This window comes from Siphateles boraxobius, unplaced genomic scaffold (genome assembly GCF_051911475.1).
Source record: "Siphateles boraxobius isolate OS27281-9 unplaced genomic scaffold, OSU_SipBor_1 8, whole genome shotgun sequence".
Taxonomy (NCBI): domain Eukaryota; kingdom Metazoa; phylum Chordata; class Actinopteri; order Cypriniformes; family Leuciscidae; genus Siphateles; species Siphateles boraxobius.
The window spans coordinates 19011023-19026841 of NW_027509208.1; the positions used below are offsets into that span (position 1 = coordinate 19011023).

At 38.1% G+C, this 15819-nt stretch overlaps 1 protein-coding gene across 1 annotated transcript; it reads left to right on the forward strand.

Annotated features, from left to right (window-relative positions):
• Positions 1-768: 768 nt before the first annotated feature.
• On the forward strand, positions 769-13738 carry calm1b (calmodulin 1b). Its single transcript, XM_077220619.1, has 6 exons — positions 769-1133; positions 5842-5872; positions 5959-6102; positions 11828-11934; positions 12073-12208; positions 12778-13738. Exons 1-6 carry the CDS (start codon positions 1131-1133, stop codon positions 12804-12806), a joined length of 450 nt encoding a protein of 149 aa, XP_077076734.1. The 5' UTR covers positions 769-1130; the 3' UTR covers positions 12807-13738.
• The last annotated feature ends 2081 nt before the right edge of the window (positions 13739-15819 follow it).

A 15819-nucleotide genomic window follows, 5' to 3' on the forward strand; every position in this document is an offset into this window, starting at 1 on the left:
TAATAAGATTCTCCAAAAAACAAAATCTTATATTCTATTACATACACATAAGTATGAACTAACTTTGATGCTACAGTTCTTGTGTTATTAATAACCCAATTAGTTTTGCAGACTTTCCTGGATAATCAATTCATCCCTTACAATGATCGGAACAAAATAACCAATTTTAGTCAGTAGAAAATGTTTCAACAGTTATGAACATCCTTAAACATCTTTAAACAAGGAGCGGTATTGATTCATGAAATACTATGCAACATTCTTTTGTTAAAATACTTATTTATCATAATAATTCACTCATTTATAGTCCACATATGACTCCTGAGTCCCGGAGGGTAACAAAACCCATCTTAAACCAGCCTATAATGGTAGTCTTAGCATGATTTAAGCTGGTCTTCCAGTCAAGCCAGCTGAAATGCCCAACACCCTTTTAAAACCTGCAAACATTTTAGGGAAATAACTGCACACATCTCTTTTAGGTGACACTGACAAATGTATAATGTAGCAGGAGACCTACATTAATTATTAGTGCCTAAAACTGGACAATGGACAATTCATTCATCTAGTAAATCACAAAATGAGCAAGTTCTTGTCAATCAGTATGGTTAAGTGGGAATTCTTCAATTTATTCATATCCTTGCATTCTTTAAAACAGGGAGCAGGACTTGTTAATAGTATGCAAAGATGTATTGTTTGTATGAATCCATCACCCTAATGCTGAAATATTTAATCAGGACAGAAAGAAAACACTGTTTCCTGCATCTTCAGCGTGCTTCGGTCTGTCTGCCTGCGCTGTAACGGCGCGTGTCATTGGCTGAGAAGGAAAGGCAGGGCCGCTGGCTGCTCCGCGCGCACTGAGTCAGGAAGTGAGTGGCGGATGAATACATGTGCGGTTCTTCTCACCGAGTAAGTGAGGGAGTCCACACAGCACAGCACAGCAGCCGCAGCAGTGCACGCGCATCCCGGAGAGAGAGCTAGAGATAGATAGAGCAAGCGAGAGAGAGAGAGAGAGAGAGCGCGAGAGCGAGCAAGAGCAAGAGAGAGAGAGAGAGAGAGAGAGAGAGAGAGAGAGAGCTGCTGCGTTTAGTTTAGTCTGGAGAGATTATCCTCATCACCCTCTATTCCCTACAAACATGGTACGTGATCTTTAATGCTATACTATTTTTAATGCAGTAACTCTAACTGTCTGCCCGCACTAAATGAAACTCAAAACAGGCTTTTAAGTAGAGCATTAGTTTGTAGATGTAACGTAAACTTTCCGAGGTAATTTACTATAACGACGAGCTAATTTTAAACATTGCGCGTTATTTTATCAGTTTGGTGGTGGATCGGTCAGTGAAGCCTGATACTAAAACTGCGCAATTCTCACATCCTTTATCTTACATACGGGTTATACACATCAAATCATGCGGAATACATGCCATGTATTATAATTGTTGTATTATATCATAAAATAAGATGATTTAGATCAGCATGACAACACATTGGAAACCTGTAGTTGTGATATTTATTTTTGACAGACTGGTCAGTGTTTTAGGGGTCGAGGGTCAGTAGGTTGGGTTGATAAGTATGTTTATGCTAATATGCTTATGTTTATGTGAAATATGATGGATGGGATATGATGAAGATGATTGTAACGTTAGATGTGTCTCAGATGAGGATGTGTAAGATATTGCATCATCTATCACCCTCTATACCCCCTCTAATGACTGAATTACAAGAGCTTGGTTAGTATTTCCCATCTAAAACCACTTTACTGACATTTAAAGGCCTCACTGATAAGTTGTATTACTCACAGGCAGTTGTATTTCAACCAAACCTCAGTGTTGCGTGGACTAAAAGGGTGTAGGCTAATGGTCATAGGCGCCCAGTTTCCTGTATTTTCTCTGTAGTCACTGTAGCTTATGCAAACCAAAGGTGTGTCGTTGTGAAATGTCTGTCTTGTAGCTTTTTTGTTTGTTTGTTGAATCTGAGAGGTATTGTTTGATATTTCACGTGTGATGTAATTGTGGTGCATCCTAGTAACCAGAACCTGTTGGGCTTCCCTGCAGAAATCAGAATTAAAAAATGATCATAAATTGTTAGTTCGTGTTAGCTCAGGTCCATTAAAAATACAGGTACAACTTAGTAATGTATTAGTAAATGTTGAAATTAACATTAAGATTAGCCTAATAAATGTTTTAAAAGTATTTTCATTGTTAACTAATGTTAGCCAAGTTTAACCTAATAACCGATAAAAAAAAAACAACTAATCTATGCTATCTGCATTTATTTTATACTCTTTATACTCGTACTGTATGTTAACAATTGTGTACGTTTTGTTCATTTATATTTATTCTTTAGCAGAACCTTACCTGAGGGCTTATTTCTTGAAGTCTTTAGTAAGCTGTGAAAGATCAAAATCTTGAGCAATAACGTTTTCCCCTTGGGGTTTTGTCTGTATGGCTTAAAGGGATAGGTGTTCACCCAAAAATGAAAATTGTTAGTTGTTCCAAACCTGTATGAATTTCTTCCTTCTGCTGAACAAAAGAAGATATTTTAAGAATGTTAGTAACCAGTAGGGCTGTGTATCACCAACAATGTCACGAAACGATACGCATCACGATACTAAAGCCGCAAAACGATACGTATCATGATATGGATCAATTAGGAATTTAAATTTCTTTTGAGCAGAGTTTAGTAACAGTAATATCTTAATTGAATAAACAGTGTTATAACAGTTGTGATAACTGAAAAACTATTTAGTTTTTGTAATTAAAAAACAATGAGGGTTAAATTAAATAAGTGTTGGAATGTGCACCAAACACCGTAATTTCTTTACATTACGCTGAAATCAATTTAAACAAATAAATACAATAGAATAAAGATAGCCTACCAGTAAAGAGAAAAGTTTTTGAATAGGTCTAACACTAGTATTCAAAAATACTACAGAAACTTAATAAAGTAATTAAATGTAAAATAACATTGGGTAGTATTTTAGTCCTGACTAAATTAAATACACCGGCTATAAATCCAGATTCCTTATAATTAAAGCTATCTTTTGTTGTTTTGACAACAATATTAATGACAGACACATATGGCTGCTGTCACTTTAAGAGCTAGTGGACGAATCCTGTTTTCATTATACTGGTCACATGCATTTTATGCTTATTTAAGACGTAACCGACTGTGATGGATACTCACCAAGAAAGACCGACATTTTTGACATACTTTTGCTTGTTTTTGTCTGTAAAAGCGATATAATCCGTGAAAAAGAACTTTTGTTACACACAGGCTGTTTGTGAGGCTGCTTTACTCTATTAATGCATGCAGAGAAAACCATCTCTCAGAGAGCGTGCGAGTACTGAATAGTTTAAAATCGCTTGAATGTTTAGCGTGGTAAAACTTAAAAAGATGAGCGAATGGTAAACTTCAGTGACAATGCAATGCTGGCCCGAATATGCAAGTGAATATACGGTCATGTCCCAACTCCTAAAAGCGAGAGTGTAGTATCGCCGCCTTCAGCGCATTTGACGCTTGCCTTGAGCAACCCATTTTGAGAGACGGAAGACGCGGCACAGCTGAACACTCACGCTGTTTGTGAAATTGTGTCTTGCAGAATGTTTAAAAATGATTCGATTTTATAACCTGTTTGGATTAATTTACTAATACAATCTACATGCTAAAGTGAATCAATGTTTGCAGGAATTTCCCGCATTATAAGTGGGAGACTTTGGGGAATGATTAGAATAATGCGTAGCTAATACTCGCAATTCGTGGTGAAATTCGAGCCCTGAATTGGCTACATTCAAAAGCACGACAGTACGCGCATCGTCAGGAGTTCATGACGATATATCGTCGTATCGATATTCTGAGCACAGCCCTAGTAACCAGATAGTTGACGGTAGCCATTGACTTCCATAATAGAAAACATAGTAGAACTGTTTGATTATCATCAACATTCTTCAAAATATCTTCTTTTGTTCAGCAGAAGGAAGAAATTCATACAGTCTTGGAACAACTAACAATTTAGTAAATGATTACAAAATTGTTCCTTTTTGGATGAACTAGGCTATCCTTTCAAGTGTTTCTGGACTGGTTTGGTTTATTGTAGGTGGTTTGATCTCTGTATTGGTTTTGTGTGTGTTCTAATAATGAGGAACAGCATCTGGTAGGAGACAGCTGTCCTGGGTGAAGATATGATGTAATGTTCTCTGAAACTCATGCTTTAGCCTATGTGTTGGGACTCTTGAGGATTATGCTGTGTATACTGACCTACATTCATTTGCCTGAACATTTTTAATAAGCGATAGAGCAGCGTTTTAGACAAACACATCTCAGCGCAGATGGGTGACTGACGGTAGTGTCAAGCACAGTACTTAGCACAGTACAGCCGGCGGTATTCATTCGTACAGTCTCTCTGCCCTGTGGAGTTCTAGAGATGTAGTTGTAGAGAGCCTTCAGGTGTGTGATTGAAAATAGAGGAGAAACAGGTCAAATTTCACAGGCTTCGATTTGCATCTTGGTTTTGTGGTCACGTTTTCTATAAATGCATCGCTATTAGGTGCAATGATTAGGAAATTTGAGGCTGGAACTGAGAAGTGATATTGTGATACATATCCTATTGCAAAAATGTATTTTTCAAAAATACAAATACTTTTACTAAAATTACAGACAACAATTTTGACAAACTTGAAAATATGAAAAAAATTACGACATACCTAATAAGTAACGAATTATTAAATTGTCACTATATATATGTCTATATACATGAAAGCTTGTTTCTGCCACTGAATTAAATATATAAATATAAATAAATACCTATCTTTCTGATAGGTCTGCCAATAAGTGTTGAAAAGGGAACTACCGGTTGTGTTAATCGCACAGCTATGGCACAACTGTTGTTGACTAAATGGCCAAACATTGGTCGAATATTGATCTGTTCTATATATCGGTCTACGGCAAACAGTTCAGTAGTTTCAGCCAAAGATCATCATGGCAACTATTAGAGAAGTACTATCAATTCGGCTCTTAACTGTCTATTAGCTGTGACAGATACACGATTACCATTGTTGTTGGACGTTTTGGGAATTGTCGGGTCCTTGAGCACCTGCTTAAATATGCAAGTTTGCGATGTCTTTATCGACCTACAACCACTACTTTCCATTTATTGCCCATTATAAAAGAGAAACTTTTCAGACAGCAGGACAGACAGTCTTCAGAGAGTCCCAGAGCAGCTGCGTCTCTTCCTCTACGGTGCCCGTCCCCCAGGAGGAGGCTGATGGAGGTGTACTGGGCACATGGGCATGAGGAATGAAATAAGCCATACAGCTGGCAGCAAAAAGACTCTGTCTCAATGTATCTGCCAGTGACTCATGTGTGGCTCTTAAGCCAGTGCATGTTATATGTCATATCATGTGAGAGTATGGCTGCTTAATGCATCAAGGAAGTGGAATAATTGGCCTGATTGAAGGGATGGCTGCGTGTTCCTCTTTCTTTGGTCCATTAGCCCCACTCCACCCCTTCATAATGTGGGTTATTTGTTTTCCTAGCAGCTCTCATCCACTTTAGCAAGCTCTTGAGACTCATACAGCAAGCTTTTCCCTCCTCACTGTTAACCAAAGGCCTGGATTGTTGTTCAGTGTCCTGTAATCTGATGCTACTGTATAAAGTGTTTTTGTTTGGATGTCACATCTAAAATCTAAAAATGCATGTGCAACCTTTTCATGCTACAAGTGTCACATTACCAGTTCAGTTTTAGTATAATGGCAAAACAATAGGACTCTTCTTGGTGTACAGAGATGCACTGTTTTTTTTCTGCCTACTTACTAAGTAACCAGCATATCTTTTCTCTTTGATTTGTAGGCTGACCAGTTAACAGAGGAGCAGATCGCAGGTGGGAGTTCATGCACATAATCGGATCACTTTGATATGTGTGTTTCGAAGCATACACTAAATACAACCGCTGTTGTCTTATCTCAGAGTTCAAGGAGGCTTTCTCCTTATTCGACAAGGATGGTGACGGCACCATCACGACCAAAGAGCTGGGCACAGTCATGCGGTCGCTGGGCCAGAACCCCACGGAGGCAGAGCTGCAGGACATGATCAATGAGGTGGATGCTGACGGTGAGTGCATTTGAAAGTAAACTATGAATCAATGTTAAATGCAATTTATCACCTGTTTCTCAAAATTAAAGGGTTAGTTCGCCCAAAAATAAAAAATCTGTCATCATTTACTCGCCCTCAAAATGTTCCAAACCTGTATGCATTCTTTCTTCTGATGAAAACAGAAGATATTTTGAAAAATGTGGGTAACTAAACTTTTGACGATAGCTATTGTATTTTATCCATACTACTGTATGGAAGTCAATGAGTGCCGTCAACTGTTTAGTTACCCAAATTTTTCAAAATATCTTCTGTGTTCATCAGAAGAAAGAATAGATACAGGTTTGGAACTTTTTGAGGGTGAGTAAATGATGACAACATTTTTATTTAAGGGTGAACTAAAGGACACTCCCCACAAACTCCTAATGTTGTTGTGTCTGACTGCTCAGACAAACAGAGCATGTTTGTTCAGGAAATCAGCCTTCAAATGGCTTACTTATAATTGGGTCAGTGACTCAACACTTTTTTTTCTCTCTTTTAATTTATTTAAAGAGATTACATTAAGAATACAATTTATAAGGTGGCATCAAGTCAAAAATGTCAGGGTGATGCAACTATCCTAATATCATAATGAAAGAAAAAGTTTAAACTTATTATTAAATAGGCAAGATATTTTATTATTTCTTAGAAAGGAAATATATCACTAAAACAGCTTATTAATATATATATATATATATATATATATATATATATATATATATATATATATATATATATATATATATATAAACTTTTGTCTGCCAAATCCGTCATTTGGTTTTTACCAACCTTCAGAAGCATGCGGGGGAAAACATCATAGTGAGGAAATCATAAAGAAGATCTCTGCAGAGTAGACCCATTGAAATGTCACAAAAGCTCTACAAAAACCTATTTATGTGTTTAAAGGGTCACTCCACCCATTTGCATTAAGATTTCCATTGTTAGAAATCCAGTCATACTATTGAATGGTCGTGCAACACTCTTTCATTTTCCCCTGAGACGAGAGAAATCCTCTATTTACCTTTTTCACTTCCTCCTACAATGACGCAAAAATTGTCTTTTTACGTCATTGTAGGAGGACGTGTAAGAGGGGGGGATTTCTGTAAAGACTACAAGCACTAGTTCCCACCCTTTCAAACCCGCCCATAGGGGGTTGGACCTAATGCGCTAACAGACCTGTCAGATCAGTGCCAGTGCGTTTGATTCCACCGGCAGAAACTTTTTGAAAATATGGAGGAAGGTACTGAATACGCAGACGGATGCATTATCGAGGATCTGGATTTTGACGAAGTTATGGTAGAAACGGATGTTCGTGGCTACCTTTATGAGCAACAGTATAGCGACGAGCAGCTGAGGGCTATGGAGGAACCGGAGGCGGCTGAAGCTGCTGTCACCACAGCCGATGCAGACGATCTGCCTGCCGCGGACGAGGAGCCCGCAATGGCTCGAGCTGGGGCAGATTGGTGGTGCCTGTGCTCTCACTGTGCGCCAATGGACACAGAACAAGAGTCTGTCTGCTGCCGAGAATTCCAGCGGTGCCAATTTCTAATTGACGAAATTACAGAATCGGAGGATGATATTTAGCACCCCATATGGATTGCGGCGTCCTGGAGACCTACTTTAGAATACCTAAGGTCAACTGGCAACGTCAGCCAAAGCCTACAGGGTCAAATGGTCGTCTTTCTGTAAAGTACGTTTATTTTCATTTTGTTAACACGCTAACGTGGTAGGTTCATTGCACAAATATCTTGCAGTTATGCTAGCTACTGTAGTGGGAGTGGTCTGCGGAGCTGAGCATTGCAATGCACTATGGGGATTGTTGTCTACTATCCACAAGCACTAAAAAGTTATTTTCTGCCTTTTATCGGCCAAGAAGGTCCCAGATTAGAAATTTATGATACTATTCTACTACATATATGACTCACTTTCAATACATATTCATGTCTCCAACGGTGGAATGACCCTTTAAGGAGTAGTTCACTTTCAAAAGAAAATTTTTCAAATTTCCTCACCCTCAAGCCATCCTACAGTAGGTGTATGTGACTTTCTTCTTTCAGACGACTACAATCATATACAATCTGTGGATTCCACAAAAAGTGGAATTCGTATATGTTCGTTTGGCCGCAGGCTAGTTTTTTTACTTCATAAAGTTTTAAATATTAATATTTTTCTCACACAAATTCATCGCTTTGCTTCAGAAGGCCTTTATTAACCCCCTGGAGCCGTTTGGAGTTTGTTTACGATGGATGGATGCACGTTTTTGAGCTTCAATCTGTTGGTTGCAATCCACTGCCATTATAAAATTTGGAAGAGCCAAAATGTTTATTAATATAACTCTGATTGTATTTGTCTGAAAGAAGAAAGTCATATACACGTAAGATGGCTTGAGGGTGAGTAAATCATGGGCTAATTTTCATTTTAAAGTGAAATAATCCTTTAATGAAATGAGATAAGTTTTACATTAAAACTAAAAACTTTAGTTTGGAAATAATAGTAGAGAATTTGTTACACCACATGACATGTAGTTACATTTAGACTAAAGAGTCTAAATAAGTCTTAGGTGTCCCCAGAATGTGCCTGTGAACAGCTTATATACCCACAGATCATTTATTATACCATGTCCAAATGGCCCTTTTTGGATCGAAGCAAAAAACGCTGTTTTCATATGTGTATATTTAAATGCAAATGAGCTGTTGCTGCCCGCCCCCTATATCTTTAAATGCAAATGAGCTGTTGCTACCCGCCCCCCTTTCCAGAAGAGGGCTGTGCCTTTACCGCTCGTGCCTCGGATATTCAACAGCAACAAAACGAGAAAAGGTATGGAGGTGTCTCCACAGAACACGTTTTTGCATTGCACTGCGCTACTTTACCAGTATTTTATATGTAAATACGCTAAACAGACATTGTTTTTTGTCCCTTTTTTTTGTCCCATCTAATGCAAGGTGTCAAGATGCGTTAGACTTCTTTTAACTTGAGCACTGTGTTTTTAGAACGCTGTTTCCTGAGCGTGACGCGAGCGCAATGATCAAAAAACGTCCGTCTAGTGCGTTTACATAGAAAAGCAATGGAAAAATAGCACAGTAGAATGGAAAAACGTGTTCTGTGTTTATTAACATACAGTCAACAATAGAAAATTCAGATTGTTTATCACGTATAGCTGAGACATTCTCGTGTTTCCACTAGCTGCTCTAGTGATGAGATAAACATGGCGGACCGTGTACAGCTAACTCAGGGGAGGATCTTATTCTAAGGTAGTAAGTCACCAGTTTCGGGCGGGGCCTGTTACATTGTGACGTCACCCATATATAGAAAATGCAAACGATTTTGAGACAGTTTATGATTTATGGGTAATGGTATAATTTACCAATGCAATTTAAAAAAAAAACACCCCTCACCTTTAATTTGAAGGTACCGTTCAAAGGACTATTTTTTTTTTACACATCTGTCATTGGAGTAAGTACAGCCATTTAATCTCATCCACTCATCGTTTTGACTCACTCAGCAAGGAGTGACGCCAGAAAACTCTTCTATTAGCCTCCTGTCACACCTTTCAGACAGACAGACAGACAGACAGATGAGATGGTGTGGGAGGATCAGGAGGCTGCAAGACTTCTAAAGCCATTCATATTTGCGAGTCTTTTTCGATCAGCAAATCGATGGGCCTGTGGGATGCCTCTTTCCTGCCGTGACATGATCTAGGTCAGACGGCAATAATGCGAGTAGTGGAAAATAAAAGTAATTGCATAATCCACTTTTTGCGTTCGTCATCTCGTTCCCACACACTTATCCAACTCAGTTGCCGGGAAACCGTGGAAGAACTTATTTTGAGAATCGACACTGGAAGTGACCTGGAAATGGCTGATTTCAGCACAATCGTGTGTTTCTGAGTGGTTCTTCTAGTAATGAATTGCGTCCCACTCCGGTACCTTTGAAAGACTGCGCTAAATGACAAAACATCCTGTGGCAATCAAAGGTCTTACATTTTTATTTGCCACGCTAAGAATGTGGCTTGTTGCACACTTTTTCATTGAATACGAGTTTGTCTCGTGCTATATTACGCAACAGACCATTAAATCGCCATCTGCTGCAACCCACAGGACCATAGGTTTTGTAGTGTTACAAATTTATTCAAATGTTTTCATTTAGGTTCCAATACAATAGTATATAAACTGAGACAGTTTCGTATACTGAATTCAGCATTTAAGGTTATGATGATGATGATATTTGCTGTGAAACAGTTTTCCAGCAAGAGAGTCTGGCAAATCTTGTTTTCTGTATCTGGCAGAATTCTGCTCTCTCTATTTAACCGGCTATTCCTGTTTCTCTCTATTGTAAGCAGATTACTGAAACTTTGGTAGTCTCACTGTTTGAATAGTTATGCTGATTGGATTGGAATTGGTAACACTCCATGTATAGGGCCGGGTCCTAAACCGGTATACATCATTTACATGCTTTGTTCATCACAATGTTAAGCCCTGCCCCTAAAATGTTTATAAATTTCAAGGGAATGTTTCCTTTAGTCAGACTTCAGTAAGATTCTGGACGAAGCAGACTACAGCAAATAAACAATCCTGCTTAAAAGATACAATCCCAACGTCTCCTGGTTTTTCGCTTCTAAGTCTCCTACACTTAAGAAGAATAAGGTTTACAACAGTTTCAAACCAGAGTCAAAGTTCAATGTCTCTTTTAGGATGGCTAATCCTAGACCAGTGGTTTCACACATCCAGTCAGTAATCCAGCCTGGTCTTTATTACCGCACACTTGACCTATTTCAGACCTCGATGAACGTTAGACATGGTTTAACTCTTTTATGGTCAAGCTGCGGCTAGTCCGTGCCAGCTGTAGGGATCTAGCCACGTCTCTTATATCACAGTATTTATTATAATTTATTATTATAATATATACACAGTATATATTATATATATTACAGCTTTTATTATTCACCGCAGCCCCTCGAGGACTATTATCTCCTGCTAATCCAGAGTGAGTCACATGGTTTTTGATCTCTCTTAGCGAATCCCCACCTCCCAGTACTCATCTCTTTGATGGCTTGCTTGTAAACTGTGAGTGACCACGGCGTGACACGGCTACGGTTTGCGTTGTGAGAGCTTTCCGAGCAAATTACCCTAAGATGGGGTGGAGGCGTCATCACCCAAAACAAAGATGTAATTTTACTAGACTTTAATGTTGTGACACTTCAATATGGAAGCCTTTTTTTGCCTGAAAGACGAAAGTAAAAGGGGTATTTGTGAGATGAATTTTAAAATAAGAAATAAAATTAAAGTTGTAGTTGTAATTATGAGAAAAAGCCTTATTGCATGAAATCGCAATCAAGAGAAATGGTCAAGTTTATGAGAAACAAGTTAAGTCAGAGTTGTTTATTTCTTCTTATTTTAAGATTTAAAGTCGCAATTGTGAGATGTAAAGTCATAATTACCTTATTTTGTTAAGGCCCGCTCACACCAAGAACGATAACGATAAAGGTAAAGTTCTAAAAATCTTTCAAGGATATTGTTGGAATCACTTTCAGAATTATTTTTTCCAGCTGATGAACAGTTAAAAGCATTGCGAGTTAGTTATTGTTCTTGGTGTGAACGGACCTTTACTCTGTGGCGGAAATGGTTTATTATACCTCTCAGAGTATTTGAGGTGATCATTCCTGTCAATACTTCTGTTTTCAATCAAATTTCACTTCCCTTTTTCTTAGGAAATGGAACCATAGATTTCCCAGAGTTCTTGACGATGATGGCCAGGAAAATGAAGGACACAGACAGCGAGGAAGAGATTCGCGAGGCGTTTCGGGTATTTGACAAGGTATGTTTGAGCTGTAACTACTTTACTTGGCTTTAGTTTGTTTATTACAGCAAAAATCGACTCGAAATTCAGAGTCACGGCAGTGAGGCCAAAGTTTTCCCACCCTTTCTGTGACTTCTATTGTCTTATTCCTTCCAGGACGGTAATGGCTACATCAGTGCTGCAGAGTTGCGTCATGTCATGACAAACCTCGGCGAGAAGCTGACAGATGAAGAGGTGGATGAGATGATCAGAGAAGCCGACATAGATGGTGATGGTCAGGTGAACTATGAAGGTATGTTGCTTAACTCTCAATGCTCACTGTATTTCTTACAACATTCCTTTTTTTAGTCATATGTTTGTTTGGCTATTATAAAAGGCTATTTTTTAAAACGGATAGTCCCCGTCCTTGATTCCAATTGGTTGAGCCACGTTCAAAACCGTTGTTAATTACTCTACATTCAACTGTGATCTCATTACCTCATGATTTTTTTTTAATGATTCATTCAGAGAACTTAAATTCCTTTAAAATCTCATCTCTGATGTTTACTTTATTCATCTCCATGTTGGAATGAGCACAGTATCTTTTACTTTAAGTTTCTGCATGGAAAATAGCTCATATTTTCCATTTGTACAGAGCACATGTGAAAGGGCCTCTTTTTGTCTTGCTGAAAGCGGAGCCTCTTGATTAGACTTGTATAAAAGCTATTCGGAAATGGGACGCTAATTACCGTGTGAATTCTACCCTCACCTCTTGATTAAAAAATTAATAAGCCATTGAACAATTTAGCAGCTGGGTGTGCAGCGTGGCATTTGGCCAAAAGCAACTGCCTAATCTCATTTTCTCTCCATCTCTCCTCTCAGAATTTGTACAGATGATGACCGCAAAGTGAAGCCGCCTCCTTCTGCCGTGCCCTCTTAGAAGAGAAAAAAAATCAGTCAAATGTTTTACTTACCTCTTGGGAAAAAAATGTTTATTTATTCATAATGTTTCTGTTTAAAAATAATAATAATAATTGAATGTTAAAATAAAATCCTTCTGTACACAGAAAATAATGGGAAAAAAGTCAAATATCTGCATGAAATGGTTAGTGATCATGTCCCCAAAGATCAGTCTAGCATCAGTTATTCAAGAGAAAACTATCCTGTAACTACCTTCAAACTGAAGAAAAACAGCATTTGGTGAACTCCTTAAGTTCCATCTGCTCTTGATAATGTTTGGGCTGGCCATCCTCTTTCTGTTCTCTTGGGGGTTTTTTTCTGTTCTTCATGCATGCAGCTTGAGCCCGGAGCTCATTCTCCAGCCAATCAGAGCGTTCTGAGTCCACTGAAGTGTTGTATTGTGTGTGGGGTTTTTTTGTTTGTTTTTGTTGTAATTTAAGAGGAACCACAAGAAGAGAGAGAGCTTGTAAATTCAAGTTTTGAGTGGAATGGGTCTTTAAGGTATTGCGGGTCATAACAAGCAAAAATCGAAAACGAAAAAGGAAAAAAATACATTTTGAAAATTTTTGGCATGATTTTTACTTTTTGTTTACATTTTTTTGTCAATCATTTATTTTTGTTTCAATGACTTTCTTTTACTGGACGGCCGTCTCAGTGGTGTCTCACCATGAGGGAGATGATGAAGGGATGTTTGAGATGGTTGGAGGACTGTGTCTGAGCCTTCACTTTTCTGTCCTCTGTTTCTTTACTCCTGAACGGTGAATTCTCCCCTGCATCTCTTCTGCTGCGGGAGTTTGCACTCCACTCTTCAGTTTGCATTCATTCCAAGTTGTACATGCTACTGTTTTAATATTTTCTTCGAATAAAGTGACCATGTACTTTACGACTCCCGCTCTGCTCTATGCTGTTCCGTATGAAACCGTCCTGTGTCCGTTGAGTGAAGTAAGGTCCAGGTTTTCTCTGACATCCATCCCGTTTGAGCTCAAATAGATCAGTGACAGCACTAGACCACCTGTGTTCCAGCTAAATTACAGCTTCCTGCTGAGACGAAGCCATCAAACATTTAATAACCCGATCATCTAGCCTCCTTTCCAGGTTTCTCAAGTTTCATTTTACACCTCAGTTTTCTCAACTTCACATATATAGACACAGTTCTCTTTAGAATTGACCTGCATAATGCAAAGCTCCTAATCTTAACTGCCGCCCACCCAAGAAGCAGGAGACAGTCTCACTCGCCAAACCCACACATTTTGACATCTGAGCTGGGGTTAAATTAGAGTATCAATATTTCACATGAAAATGAGGCAGGATGTTGCCGTACCAGTAAGAAGAGAGCTGGATTTACCACCCTTCCCCCTCCACACCTCTCAACCATCAACAAAATCATATTACACAGCACAATGCAGGGACTGTCTCCTGCATGTTAAAAAAAATATATATATATATTAAAATTTTACAGGACAACTGTGAAATTAAATAAAAAAATAGCACAAGAAATGTATTGTATTTTATTTGCATAGCTACATTTTTCGATTCAAAGTAGTGTGCGCGCATTCTAAGTTGGGCAGGTGCTCGGTCAAAAAAGTCTGAATAAATAAACCCAGCACACTGCTTTATCTGCTCCCATCAAACTAAAATAAAAAAAAAATCTTACCAAAAGTCTGTCGCAGATCACACGTTTCCTGCAGCGGTGTGTCCAGATCAGACAGCTCTTGGCAACACTTGTTTGTGCAATTTCTGTGCAACATAACTTGATGAAATATCACTGTAACCTTTACCAGCTGTTTTTGTGGCTATGACTTCCTCCTGTCTGATATCAGATCAGTATTTCTGAAGGTTTCTATTGCAAAACTGCCCCTTTTTTTCTGTATTATGACACCAGTCCGCATGTGAAAAAGTATATCAATCAAGTCCTTTGAATTTGACATGGAGTTCTCATATAAACTGTAAACCTGAATAAGTTGGCAAAAAGAGAGAAATTCAAAGTTTAAGTGAGCAGAACATTATATAAAATTTGATTTGAGCATTTACTCTCCCTTTGAGTGTCATGGCAAAGCATGCTGGGAAATAGAAATACCAGCCCAGTTTCAGTTCAAATTAAGTTAGACTAAATTTAAAGAATCAAGTTAATAAAATTCAAAACAAAAAAACAATTCAGATTACGTAAAATGTGTAAGTTTTGTGAACTCAAAAGAAAAAGAAGGTTCTAAATACACATAAAAGTATTTGCTTGTCAAGGTTAATTTGGTTGAACTATTTTTGTTTAATTTAAATTGGCTCTACTCTAATCCAATTAATTATTTTGAGTGTTAGGGTTTACAGTGTATGCCATTAATATGCTGTGCTTGAGTATTTGGACACTTAAAGGGCTAATTCACCAATGGCAAAATGGACTTTCAATAAAACATGGGGTAACACTTTATTTCAAAACTCCACTTAGACATTCTACTAACTATAAGTAACTTTGCAACTACATGTCAAATAATAATCATTAGAGTATTAGTAGTCTGCCTGCTTAATATCTGCTAACACTTTATTTTATTTATCCCCAACAGACATTCTACTAACTATAAGTAACTTTGCAAGTACATGTTAACTTATTTTACTAACCCCGAACCCTAACTTAACAATCTACTAATACTATATATACTGTATAACGAGAGTTGGTCGATGCTATACCTGACTTGAGAAAACAGAGAAAAAGGGCTTTTGTCTTCCATTTTGCCAAATAGGAAAACTTCAACACCCATAATGCACTGGGCATGTTGCCATCCAAGGCCACTCCCAGTCTTTTCCTATTCACCTTATATTTATACAGGGAAGTAAGCTATTTACTGTCAATGCGCTGAGACTTCCAGTTCATTTGTTGCTTTAGGTAAATATCTGGATAATATGATAACAAGTAATAGTTTGCAATATCAAGCAGCACAACGAACAGTTTTTGTGCAGATAACATGACAGGAA